The 14,428-nt window shown below is 39.3% G+C and overlaps 1 protein-coding gene across 1 annotated transcript; it reads right to left on the reverse strand.

Annotated features, from left to right (window-relative positions):
- Nucleotides 1-5,622: 5,622 nt before the first annotated feature.
- Nucleotides 5,623-12,986, reverse strand: pdca (phosducin a). The gene is made up of 3 exons (XM_036565315.1): nt 12,934-12,986; nt 11,053-11,201; nt 5,623-6,264 (listed from the first exon to the last, which is right to left on the reverse strand). Exons 1-3 carry the CDS (start codon nt 12,977-12,979, stop codon nt 5,746-5,748), a joined length of 714 nt encoding a protein of 237 aa, XP_036421208.1. The 5' UTR covers nt 12,980-12,986; the 3' UTR covers nt 5,623-5,745.
- Between the last annotated feature and the right edge of the window lie 1,442 nt (nt 12,987-14,428).

Here is a 14,428-nt window from a genome sequence, read left to right on the forward strand (position 1 = left end):
CTATATATAAAACTAGAGATAAAAAAAATCTATTTTTTACTCAATTTTTATTCCATTTTGGCTACGTTTAAATTACCACGTTGAAGTGGCGCAAATCTGATTTTTTGCCCTAATGTGACTCAGATCTGATGTTTTCAGGGCTGTGTGGACACAAATCTGATCTTTTCAAATCCGACCTGAACCACTTTTATATGGCTACGTTCACATTACCTGGTTAAAGTGGTGCCAATCTGATTTTTTGCCCTAATGTGACACAGATCTGATGTTTTCAGGGCTGTGTGGACACAAATCTGATCTTTTCAAATCCGACCTGAGTCACTTTCATATGTGGTCCTAGATCGGATACGTATCCGATTCGTGGCCATGCGACCTTAATGTGACGCTCAGATTGGAATTCATGTGCTTTTTCTCCCACTGCGTGTGTGCCATCGTTCAGCGTTACCATGGCAGCAGCGCCGAACAGAAGTTAAAGCCTGTAAACGGTGGAAAAGCAGCTCATCTCACCTTTTTCTCCTTCGTCTCGCTCTAATAATGAAGCTGAGAGCTGATCAGAGTTAAGGATCTTCTCAGCGAAGCTCGTTCTGCATGATGAACGTGATTCATTCACGTGACGTTACTAAGCAGGATGTGCTCATGAGGGTCATTTCAGGACACCGGTTCGTTCACATTAATGACAGATTTGAGTCACTTACCTAAACGAGTGTGGCTTGTAACAACAATGAGGCTTGTAATGTGGACGTAGCCTTAGTCGTGGCCAGTCCCCCCTTGCTGGCTAGGTCTCCCCCTAACACCCATCATATTTCGTGACCTACGTAGTGCATTACATAAGGAGTCTGGAGCTGTTTGGGATTCAGCCCAAATGACTTGTTGACGGTTGTAATTGTGAAATAAACTCATTGTCTCATTTAATAGCGTGTGGCAGTGTAAAATTCCACCGAATACCAGACAGTAAGATTTTTTCAGCTGTTCTGGACCGAGTTTAAACCGGTCGTCTCTGAGCCATGGGCTGCGTCGTCATCCTTACCTCACTAAGCGCTGCGGCTTTCCGAAGTCTTCACCACATGTTATTCTTTCCCTTCCACTTGCTGAATCATCCTCAGAGCTGATGTTTATGACTCCGCTCTGCTCCTCGGTGGTGCAGAGTTATCGGAAGTATGCATTACATATCCGCATGTGTTGCAAAACATATTATACAGTCTGCTTTTACACTGTACACTCTTGAAGGGCCCACAGCGTGGAAAATTAACTATTTATTTTAAATGAAAGAGCGCAATGTACTATATGATCTCTGTTACAGTTTCAAAACATACTGTCCGGTCCATACAGTCCATATGTGGAAGCTAAGCTGCAAAACAGCTCACTTTGAACTCGTTGTTTTTGTGATGTCACAAAAAACAATACATTTGCATACAGTTGTGTGGACGCCCCTGGTTTCAGATACCAGGTTTTGTTGATTTTCTAAATAAAATTAAGTCAACACATCCTCTACAAAGACACACCTCTGCAGATTTTGTTGCCAAATTAATGTTTGTTTGCTAAATTTTACATTTTGGGAAAAAAAAAAGAATAAATGTGGCCTGTGCAAAAGTTATGGCATATTTTGTACTGTATGTTTTGTCTTTTTCCAATATGTTAAACTCCTAACAGTAAATACATAGAAATTGTGCACTAAAATGTGCAGAGATTTATGTGTGGTATTGTAGAGGATGTTGGGAAAACTCAGTGCACAAATAAATAGAAATTGTATCCCGAAGTTATAAGGAGTGTTTCAGCTTGGGCTGCCTTTTGAGCAAGGCACAATACAGGACAGCCAATCAGAACAGAGCTCACTTACATATTTCAGTCTTAAAGGTACAGGAACAAAAACTGCCTGTTTCATTCAAAGGCTGACCATGTAAATATGAATGGCTGGTTTTGGTAAACAGAAGAATGTAGGATGTGGGCACTTTAAAAATAAAGGTGTAATAAGGGTTCTCTGGGGTGATGCCATGGAAGAACCTTTTTAAAGAGAACCTCTTAAAGATTGAAGAATCTCTACATAATGGATACCAATTACAGGCAGGGAACCATTTAGGAACCTCAGTTCGTGCAGTTAGGTCTGTTCTGTTTGCTGTTTATAATGGTTCAGGAGCATAATTTGAATTTAATGACGGCGATGATGAGAATAATAACAGCTGGGCTGATGTAACCGGCTGTAATGTTCAGTGGATCAGTGCTGTCTTATTCTGCCACAGATACACTCAGCTATTTGACCCCACACTGGTACTGTAATCTGTGATCTGTCTCTCGCTTTATGGGCATGTTTGGACGAGGGTGCGTCTTCAGTGAAACTGTCATTCTTTTGTATCCTGACTTTCTTGTTTGCTTTTAGATCAGTTTCTTTGAAAAGCACTTGAGGACACTTTACCTCCTGGAAGAACCTCTGATCTTCAGTGGGAGGAACAAACATGTCAGGACAACAATACACAAACGCGGCCACCCATGAGGAGCTCATAGTCAGATGTAATTTATTCACAGAGCGCAGATGTTTTTCACACGGATTAACATCATTTTACTCGCGTTATGTTAATAATTAGCTTTTATCATTGTATCATATATGTACACACACACACACACACTGGTGTGAAAAAGTGTTTGCCCCTTCCTGATTTCTTATTCTTTTGCATGTTTGTCACTTAAATATTTCAGATCACCAAACAAATTTAAATATTAGACAAAGATAACACAAGTAAACACAAAATGCAGTTTATAAATGAAGGTCTTTATTATTAAGGGAAAAAGAAATCCAAACCTACAGGGCCCTGTGTGAAAAAGTGATTGCCCCCTAAACCTAATAACTGGTTGGGCCACCCTTAGCAGCAACAACTGCAATCAAGCGTTTGTGATAACTGGCAATGAGTCTTTTACAGCACTGTGGAGGAATTTTGGCCACTCATCTTTGCAGAATTGTTGTAATTCAGCCACATTGGAGGGTTTCCGAGCATGAACCATGAAAATTCAGGTCTGGACTTTGACTAGGCCACTCCAAAGTCTCAATTTTGTTTTTCTTAAGCCATTCAGAGGTGGACTTGCTGGTGTGTTTTGGATCATTGTCCAGAACCCAAGTGCGCTTCAGCTTGAGGTCACGAATAAAAGGCCGGACATTCTCCTTCAGGATTTTTTGGTAGACAGCAGAATTCATGGTTCCATTTACCACAGCAAGTCTTCCAGGTCCTGAAGCAGCAAAACAGCCCCAGACCATCACACTACCACCACCACATTTTACTGTTGGTATGATGTTCCTTTTCTGAAATGCTGTGTTACTTCTACGCCAGATGTAACGGGACATACACCTTCCAAAAAGTCGTCAGTCCACAGAGTATCCTCCCAAAAGTCTTCAAGATCAAGATGTTTTCTGGCAAAACTGAGACGAGCCTTTATGTTCTTTTTGCTCAGCAGTGGTTTTCATCTTGGAACTCTGCCATGCAGGCCATTTTTGCCCAGTCTCTTTCTTATGGTGGAGTCATGAACACTGACCTTAATTGAGGCAAATGAGGCCTGCAGTTCTTTGGATGTTGTTGTGGGGTCTTTTGTGACCTCTTGGATGAGTCATCACTGCGCTCTTGGGGTAATTTTGGTCGGCCGGCCACTCCTGGAAAGGTTCACCACTGTTCCATGTTTTCGCCATTTGTGGATAATGGCTCTCACTGTGGTTCGCTGGAGTCCCCAAAGCGTCAGAAATGGCTTTGTAACCTTTTCCAGACTGATAGATCTCAATTACTTTGTTTCTCATTTGTTCCTGAATTTCTTTGGATCGCAGCATGATGTCTAGCCTTTTGAGGATCTTTTGGTCTACTTCACTTTGTCAGGCAGGTCCTATTTAAGTGATTTCTTGATTGAGAACAGGTGTGGCAGTAATCAGGCCTGGGTGTGGTTAGGGAAATTGAGCTCAGCTTTCCAAAGATGTGATAAACCACAGTAATTTATGTATATCACTGCTGTCGGAAGAAAACCTTGTACCTCCATTTTTGTAATTTTTCAGTTTTTGACATAATTTGAAAATGCCTGTTGTCCTTTGCATTGCGTTTGAATTTCATGAAGATTGGACGAAAAGAAATAACCCAAAATGATTAGGAAAAAATTCTGGTTCCATTGACTTACAGTATAAGAGTGTGTATATATATATATATATATATATATATATATATTATATATGTATATGTGTGTGTGTGTGTGTGTATATATGTGATAAGTTTTCTAAGTAAAAATAAGTTAACCCATCAGAGAACACACTTCTGTGCATATACTTTTCAAAAAAACAATAACGTTTCTCAGTGTCAATATATATTGTCTATCAATTAAACATAGGATTAAAATGATTTGCACATCATTGCATTTTGTTTTTATTTATCTTTTGTACAGCATCCCAACTTTTTTGGAAACAAGGTTGTAAATAAAATGTGCCTTTACAGAAAAATGTCACAAATAAGTTTGTTCTCTGTAGAGGATGTGTTACTTACTTTTGTTTAGACATTTTTACATTTTATTGTTTTCTTTTGACATAATTTGAAAATGCCTGGTACCCTTTACAGTGTAGTAAAATGCCCTGATGAACAGACCAGCACTAATGGCAAATTGCTTAAATGGCTTGGAACAAAATGTCTTTACAGTAACTTACATTGAATGTTTTTTCCCTTCTCCTGCAACTTTACCATATTGAGGGGAACAAGGTTTTTGTCTGACAGTGATAAAGTGACCTAATGATATATAAAGTCTGGTCAAGTGACACGTCCTGTTCTGTTGATTTTTAAGTTAAAACACGTGAACGCATCCTCTACAGAGAACACGCTTAAATATGGCATATGGCTTAAATATTTCTGTAAATTTTAGTGGATCATTTTTATTTATTTGCAGCCATACTTTTGCACACAACTGTATAGACTTAACTGGTATTATATCCCAGCCTGGTGTTGATGATTTGTCATCGACTGATTAGACGCATCTTGCTTCATGTTGTGTCTGTGACCTCAATCTTCATTGCACAGGTAGAGGTGCAGGTCTCTATCAATGCAATCAGGGTTTCTTTATGGTTTGCCAGTTCATTAGGTTAAGTTATACTTTACTGATTCATTTTTCAACAGAAATCAGTCACTGGGAGCAGTACAGCACCCCCCCAGGGCAGAGGGGCTTAAGTGTCTTGGCATGCTGCCATAATAAGTCAGTTTCAGGGATTTGAACCAATCACATCCCGGCTGCAGGTTTCCCTCTCTTACCACTGAGCTACTGTAACCACTGGCCACTTTATTAGAAACACCTACCGAGCTGGTAGGTTTACAGTTACTGGGCCATTCCATCTACCACAGTGACAAGTAGCCCCAGTATGGTGGCTGTTTCTGATAAAAAGGTCAATGAGAGTAGGTACAAGATGTGTGCAAAAGTTTGTGTGCCCCAGATTTGTTGACAATAGTGAAAATATGTGAACACGTCCTCCACACACATTTTAATGCGCAGTGTTTATTTGATAAATTTAACATAAAAAATCAAACATACAATGTTACCTGTGCAAAAATTATGGCATATATTTTATGATTTTTCCCAAAATGTTAAAATTGTGCCCTAAATTTTGCAGAAAACTTTTGCTTACAACTGTATGTGTGTCTCAGTAAAGCTTGTGAGTTAATGAGCCTCTATGCATGTTGAGATCATAACCCATCTGTCCAAAGGTTTGCCATGGCTTCTCCTCCACCAGCATGATCTTTCTCCAGATCATTCCACCCCATGCTCTTCTTCATCATCAGGGCAGGCCGCGAACTCCTTCTCCGGGAGCAGCCCGTAATCGTTGAGGAAGTTCTCCACGTCTGTGGCGAAGAACTCCTCGTTGAAGTGCTTGGTGATGCAGACGAAGTTGCCCAGCATCTCCCCACCCTTGTACACCAGCAGAGTGGGCAAAACGTCTTCAGAGAAGCGCTCCTTGGCCCCCGTGACGGACGCCCGGATCCGACAGAACTTCACGCTGCAGTATTCAGCAGCCAGGCAGGTCAGGCAGTTGTTGAGAGCCTCGCAGCCGTTGATGTCGTCGTCATAGATGTGGACAATGACCAATGTCAGGCGGTGCTCCATCTCGATGGCCTCCAGAAAGGCCTCTCCACTCTCCAGCTCGAAAACGCTGTCGAACTTGGGCCCGAAGCTCAAGCGCTCGTGCATCTCCTGCATGCACTGCTTGCGGTATTTCTTCAGACTTTGCTCGTCCTCCTCTTTGATCATCTCATACTCCTGGACGCTCATCTGTTTGGGTCACAAATTAGACCTTAAGGTACATTACTATGCAAAAAAGACCACCCATTGTTTAATTCACAAGTTCATTCATTTTTCAATGTAAAGCAGAAAACACACACAGGCTGGCCACTTCACTCTTTTGTCCATTTTATCAGCTCCACTGATCAGTTATTAATCTCAGTGTTACTGAGCTCTGCTAAAGCCTGAGTAGACTGATAAATCAGTGTGATCAGTTATTAATCTCAGTGTTACTGAGCTCTGCTAAAGCCTGAGTAGACTGATAAATCAGTGTGATCAGTTATTAATCTCAGTGTTACTGAGCTCTGCTAAAGCCTGAGTAGACTGATAAATCAATGTGATGATCAGTTATTAATCTCAGTGTTACTGAGCTCTGCTAAAGCCTGAGTAGACTGATAAATCAATGTGATCAGTTATTAATCTCAGTGTTACTGAGCTCTGCTAAAGCCTGAGTAGACTGATAGATCAATGTGATCAGTTATTAATCTCAGTGTTACTGAGCTCTGCTAAAGCCTGAGTAGACTGATAAATCAATGTGATCAGTTATTAATCTCAGTGTTACTGAGCTCTGCTAAAGCCTGAGTAGACTGATAAATCAATGTGATGATCAGTTATTAATCTCAGTGTTACTGAGCTCTGCTAAAGCCTGAGTAGACTGATAAATCAGTGTGATCAGTTATTAATCTCAGTGTTACTGAGCTCTGCTAAAGCCTGAGTAGACTGATAAATCAATGTGATGATCAGTTATTAATCTCAGTGTTACTGAGCTCTGCTAAAGCCTGAGTAGACTGATAAATCAGTGTGATCAGTTATTAATCTCAGTGTTACTGAGCTCTGCTAAAGCCTGTGTAGACTGATAAATCAGTGTGATCAGTTATTAATCTCAGTGTTACTGAGCTCTGCTAAAGCCTGTGTAGACTGATAAATCAGTGTGATCAGTTATTAATCTCAGTGTTAGTACACGTTTTTGAGGGATAACAACCAAATACTTTCCTCAGTAGTAGATTTGTTTACAAGTGATAAGCTTCTGTGTTGTACTGGACTGTATCGCTGTTGTGCCTGCGTTTCATGGCAAGTTATATATGTCATTAACCGAAAAACACATACCCCTCACATTATCGTTAAATTTGCAAGATTATGTTATTGGGACATCGCAGACTGTTTGTTAGTTCACGAGACAGCGGTGGGATTATGGGAGCATAAGTGGACGGCATTAACTTCATTTAAATAAGAGAATTTTTATGACAGTTGAAAACACATAACAGCACGAATAAAGTAAAAAAATGACAACAGCAGAATTTTTCCCATGTGATTTATCAACATGTATCATAAATGTATTCTGACAATGTTACTATTGACCAGGGTATATTTTGGTTTGTCCGTCTGAACTTAAATGACCAAATCGTGAGGCAAATTATTCAGTAACTGCATGAAATAAATGTAAATGTTTATTTATTTATTTATTTATTTATTTTTTGTAAAAGCTCCCCTCAGATTAACAGAATGTGTTTTATGATCACACATATTGCTATATGCTCACAATTTACTGCTGAAAACCAAAAATCTTAGACGCTCTTTGTATTATTTTATAAAAATAATGTTTACAGAGCAGATCACTGAAGAGACGCCATCTGTTTATAGTTTATAGCCCAGATTTGTGGAAAAGTGGGTCGACTTTCAGTAGAAAAAAAAAATTGTGAGTTCAGCTTCTTTTATTATAAGGGTTTAAATTGACATCACCCATCTATTTGACTGGAAAGAAGACAGTTACAGCTCTCATACGACCCCCACCTTTAGAATGTAGCTTATGAAATATGAAAGTTATGAAGAATATGACGAAGTGCGTTTTGGAACCACCGGTGGTCTCAAGGAGTTAAAGAGGTTAACATATTGCAAAGGAATATTTTACTGAATACATTTGGAACAGTGTATTCAAGACATGTTTGGTGTCAACAATTATCATAATGATCATAAAGCTGGTAATTGTGAAGCTGTTATATGAAATAGGTGAAAGCATTCATTAGTTACCACAGCAATGATTAAAGCGACAGTTCACCAAAATAACTCCTTTACACAGTTCTGGATCTTCTAAGACATTTAGGTCTCGGCCAATCAGCTACATTTGACGAAATGGGAAATTTGATTTATTTTGGACACCTGTTGCTTCATGGCTTCCCTTGAAATAATACCGCAGTGTTTACTAACTCCAGTCCTCAGGACTCCGCACTGCACTGTTGTGTTTTCATTGCTGTAAAACACCTCAATCAGCTCAGGAAAGAGTTCCTAATAATTAGCTATTGATATGACTCAGCAGAGAAACATGACTATGCATTGCCGAGGGATGTGCCGGGGGGGTGCGGAGGCCTCCAGGACTGGAGTTGGCTAACAGTGCATTACCAGACATATTACAGTGATAACAATGATGGTGACTAATAGTGCCATATCTACCTGTCTTGTTCTGAATTTTGTTGGAAGTGCTGGTTAAAGTGAAGCTGATGCTGAAGTGAAATTGAACTTCAGCCAGTTCTTAAAGAACCCAACGCTACTTTACCTTGTGACTACCCTTCTTTACTTTATGGATGGTCTAAAATTAGTTTTAGAGCCTATCCCAGCAGTCACTGGGCGGAAGGCAGGAAACACCCCAGACAGGTCGCCAGTCCATCGCAGTGGGTCATAAACATACATACATATGTCATCTAAACCACTTATGCTTCTGGGTCGCGGTGGGATGCTGGAGCCTATCCCAGCTATCATTGGGCGGAAGGCAGGATACACCCTGGACAGGTCGCCAGTCCATCGCAGTGGGTCATAAACATATTAAATATAATTAAAAGAATCTAAAAATCATTAAACCTTAGATCCTGCTGGTCACTGATCTTACTTTGTGTTCTCAACCAGCCAGCATTAAACCTACCAGCTTCATCAGATGTTCACATTCATCAGATATAACAGCTCACTGTTTTATTTATGCTTCATATGTGCTTATTAAAGGAGAGTTTCACCAGAATTTCTGCATAATTAGATAGTTAAGTTGGAAACAGAGTCATTCAGCGTGATTTAGTGTGAAATGCTCTGTTCTAGAGACACTTACCAGTTATTCACAGTGGTGGTGATGGGAACCAGACGTCTGAAGAGTTTAATGCCTCTAAAAGCTCCCTCACAGAAAGTTTATAACTTGAAATGGTTATGAATACACTGACTGATGCCTGAGACACTGTTTTGAAATTTTTTTGAGATAAGATTTTTTTTCTTTAAATATATTTAACTATTTTACCGTCATCAACATTACATGTAAACACTCAGAAGACTCGTGTAGGTTCTCCGGTGGTTTTGGATACTAAATAAAATGTCTATATCTGTGTTGTAGTCATGGTGACCCCTGGTTCCTATCACCACCACTGTAAAGACATCTGGCCCTCTACAATCAACCATTTCATATTTAACCAGTCTGATTGACCTAGATGGCATCTCAGCAATATAATTATGCAGAAGTTTTGAAAAACAGGTGAAATTCCCATTAAAGATGTTTATGACCTGGTTAATAAGCTTGTTTTAAACCATTGATAAATCCTTTAAAGTAATTGTAACATGGTTATATATGAACACCCAGCTGCAAAAACTGCCTGTTTTGATTTCACTATTTTTGTGATGTCACAAAAACAAACTTATTTACATTTATCCAGCTATTCAAACTGCAGCATTTTAGCTCCGCCCATTCACACTGAAGTTTTAAGGAGTGTTTTGGTTTATTCCAGACTACTTTTGTAAATAAGGCACAAGAGCTGGGCAGCCAATCAAAACAGAGCTCATTTACATATGAGCGGTGACTATAATTTTGTGGATTGTTATCTTGAAATCACAAGATAGTTAAGTTGTTATCTTGAGATCTTGACTTAATTATCCTGTGATAACAACTTTTGTTATCTCAAGATCACAAGATAATTAAGTCATCATCTCAAGATAACAACTTTGTTATCTTGAAATCACAAATTAGTTAAGTTGTGATCTCAAGATAACAACTAACAACTTTGCTATCTTGAGATCACAAGATAACAAAGTTGTTATCTTAAGATCACAACTAAACTATCTTGTGATAGTTGTTATCTTGAGATTACAAGATAGTTCTATTGTTATCTTGAAATTGTCACTTAATTGTTAACTTTTGTCATCTTAAGATCACAAGATAATTGATCTTAATAGCGCATTAACAAAAATAGCCTATTTAATTGTAAGGTACGGAGCCCCGCTGGTGACATCCTGTATAAATAAAAATAATGTGTGGCCACGATTTAGTAAGGCGTGGGAATGAGGTGATTAAGTCATGGCCATGACTTAGTAAAGCGTGGGAACAAGATCCTAATGCATGGCCACGACTTAGTAAGCCGTGATCTCGTTCCCTTGCCTTACTAAATCGTGGCCACGACTTAATCATCTCATTCCCACACCTTACTAAGCCGTGGCTACACATTAGGATCTCATTCCCACACGTTAATAAGGCGTGGCCACGCATTATTGTTATTTACACAGGCTGTCACCAGCAGGGCTCTGTAGTAAGGGATTAAGAAAGGTTGAAAAATGGTCATGTAGAAATTAATTATGGCTGTTTTTGTTAAAAGTCAGTCGTCCCGTGTGACCAAAATGCTAAATTTCATATGATAAATGGTAAAACTTTTTACTCCAACTCCACCCAAATACAAAACCTTCACAAGCCTCTACACCTGCCTGTGTAACATGGAGGCACTAGTGCTTCCTCTTGTGTTGTGGTGCAGTCGTACTCACCTTGCGATTGACTCTCTCAGGGTCATCCTCATTGTTGGACCTTGGGTTGGACATCTGTCTGAGCAGCTCTCTCCTTTTCTGGGGCATGCTCTCATGGTCCTCACTTTCCAGCTTAAACTTCCTCCAGTCGTGGATCACTCCTTTAGGACCTGGAAGAGCCGTGGAAAAAGATTTGTAACCCCAGCCAGAGATGATCCGCACCACCCTTGTACCAAATGTAAAGAAAACTTAGCAAGTACCTATTTAGCATCTCCAATTCTTCACTTAAGAGTTACCATCAGAAAATCAGACTGATTGATACTCATCGTTAGATGGAACTATTAAACAGTTTTTCCCAGTTACACTGATATTATCTACACCAGCTTGCTTCACCCAACATGCTAACACTCCTAATAGTGAATGAAAGCTAGTTGGAATAAAATAACAACTTTGTTATCTTGAGATCACAAAATAGCTGTTATCTTGAGATTGCGACTTATCTTGTGATCTCAAGACAACAACTGTTGTTATTGCAAAATCACAAGATAATTAAGTCATGGTCTCAAGATAAGAACTTTGTTATCTTGAGAGCACAAGATAGTTAATTGAGGATTTTGGGATAACAACTATCTAGTGATCTCAAGATAAGAACTTTGTTATCTTGAGATTACAAGATAGTTAGGTTGTTATCTTGAGATTGTCACTTAATCATCTTGTGATATTAAGATAACTTTTGTTATCTCAAGATAATTAACTTTGTTATCTCGAGATCACAAGATGATTGTCATGATCTCAAGATAACAACTTTGTTATAGCGCTGATTTGTCTTCTCACAGTGGAAGGATAGACATCCTGTATAAATAAAAATAATGCATGGTCACGCCTTATTAACACGTGGGAACGAGATCCTAATGCATGGCTACGACTTAGTAAGGTGTCGGAATGAGATGATTAAGCTGTGGCCATGACTTAGTAAGGTGTGGGAATAAGATCATGGCTTACTAAGTTCCCACGCATTACTAAGTCGTGGCCATGTATTAGGATCTTGTTCCCACGCTTTACTAAGTCGTGGCCATGACTTAATCATCTCATTCCCACGCCTTACTAAGTCGTGGCCACACTTTATTTTTATTAATACAGGATGTCACCAGTGGGGCTCCGTAGACAGAAACACCTGTGGATGTTTTCAGATCTGAAGCAGTTTGATTTTCTCCTCTCTCTCAAAGATGAAAGCTTTAAGTGCTGTTTATCTGAGGGGGCAGTCTCGGTGGTCTACTAGGTCTTCCGGGTGGTTTTTAGGAGTCCCATTCTCTCTGTGGCTTTTTAATTATTTTAATTACCTCCAGTTTTGGAAACTGGCTTTCTCATTCCTTATGTAAGTTTAATCTCCTCAGAAATATCTCTTGAAAAATCAATGACCTAATGGCCGTTTTGACCGGAAACTTAAAGAATAAAGGGTGGTCTCTGCCCTCTGCACAGTACTGTAGGCAGGATATCTGTGCAAGCATGTTTCAGTGAAGCAAAAGCAGACTGGATGCGATGCTGAGATTTATCACAAGCAGCACAGCGGAGTGGAAAATGGGATTGGAGTTGTGCGTAATGAAAGATAAGGCTTATGTTTGTGTGATGTCCAGACTGCAGTCATCCATTAAATTCTGGACAGTAGCCAAGTACAAGGTAGAGACGTCCAGTATTGCGTAAATGTAATACGGTTGGTGCGTATAATACACCAGAACTGCATACTTTTCTTATCTGTTGATGATCAGAAGGTCATTTTAATTGTGCAATGTCTCATAATTCTAACATTAGCAAAAGCAGCTTGCTGAAGTAAAGGCCGTTTACGTGACTATGATTCAGCAGTATCTCAGATTTCTGGTGGAGTAGTCAGTGTCTGCTTGGTACCTGTATGTGTTGCTGGCAGTTCCTCTTCATCAGCAGAGCCTGACATCCTTATGGTAAACCTGCACAGAGAAACAATAGCAGTTACTAAGCATTTTTTTTTGCGCAATCGTTTCTAATGCGGCCTTTGGTAGCAGTACAGGAAATCAATGCGGATGTTGTGAGCTCCACAAAATTTGCCCATGTCATGCAATTTCCCCTTGGAACTAGGAGAGAGTTCCTTTGAGAACATTGCTTCATAGTAAACGGAACCGAAATTTATTTCTCAAGCAGCCATCTGAGGCCCCTTAGATAGGCTGCAGAATTCAAGCACCCACAATGCGCTGCTTTGTAGCTTTGCACTGACACTAGGTTGGACAAGAAATTCTATTCAGCTTAATAAGAAGGTGCAGCTCATATTTTTGTCAAAATATGTACTAATTATATGTTGAAACGCTACAGATTTTGCATATGTTTACATAAGATTGCGTATCAATTTAAAACGGCTCTAGTTGCAGACAATCAAAACTAACCATGTAGTAAATGACATGGCATAGAATTTGCCACATGACAAAAGTACACCAGATCTAACAGCCCACTAAGGGTGTGAATTTTCACATGCATACAAATGAAATATAATTTGAAATTAATAATGTTCTCTAAATCAATAAAAACTGAGGTGTGGATGAGATTTTAGCTTTTTCTAGTTTTGTAAATACGGCACTCCATAATTCAATTTTCACTGGTAAGAAATCAATTTGAATTTGAATTTCAATAAAAAAATCAAAAAGTGAAAACTGATTTTGCACATGTTAAAATGTAATTTATACTGGGAAAATGACTCCTCCCATTACAATGCTTTGGGAAAAAGCCATTACATTATTTAACATGTAAGCCACAGTCAAGGCCCAGTCACTTTAGCTTTTGTCATGCAAGCCAAAAACTGGTTTAAACTGATTTATCCTGTTTTAGTGCTATTGGTCCTGGTTTAGCTGCTCACCCAGCATGGTTATACTGATTGACCAGCATACCAGTATCCAAAACACAACATATGCTGGTTCTGTTGGTGATATGCTAGTTTTTCTAGCAGGGCTGTAGGCATGTTTTCTAGCTTGATAACTGCTAGGTTAGCTGCTTAGCTATGCACTGCACGCCACTCACATTCTATGCAGCACTACACTCTAGGTAGTGCATAATTGTCTAGCAAAAGTATTTTTTACTTTTTTTGTTTTACAGTTTGTGGTTGGTGAGTTCGCTTACTTGCTAAATGCCCCAAAATGCCATATGATTTTCATTGCCAAGCTTCCAGTTCAGTAATGGTTACACCTATTTCACAAGGTAATGAGAAATACACAGTGGTGGATGAAGTACACAAACCATGTACTTGAGTTAAAGTAGAGATACCCAAGGTAAAATATTACTCCAGGAAAAGTAGAAGTTCCTCCCTTTAGACCTCCATTTGAGTAAAAGTACAAAAGTATTTGCCTTCAAATGTACTTAAGTATCAAAAGTGAAAGTA

The sequence above is a fragment of the Colossoma macropomum genome, unplaced genomic scaffold, assembly GCF_904425465.1.
Source record: "Colossoma macropomum unplaced genomic scaffold, Colossoma_macropomum, whole genome shotgun sequence".
In the NCBI taxonomy this organism is placed as follows: domain Eukaryota; kingdom Metazoa; phylum Chordata; class Actinopteri; order Characiformes; family Serrasalmidae; genus Colossoma; species Colossoma macropomum.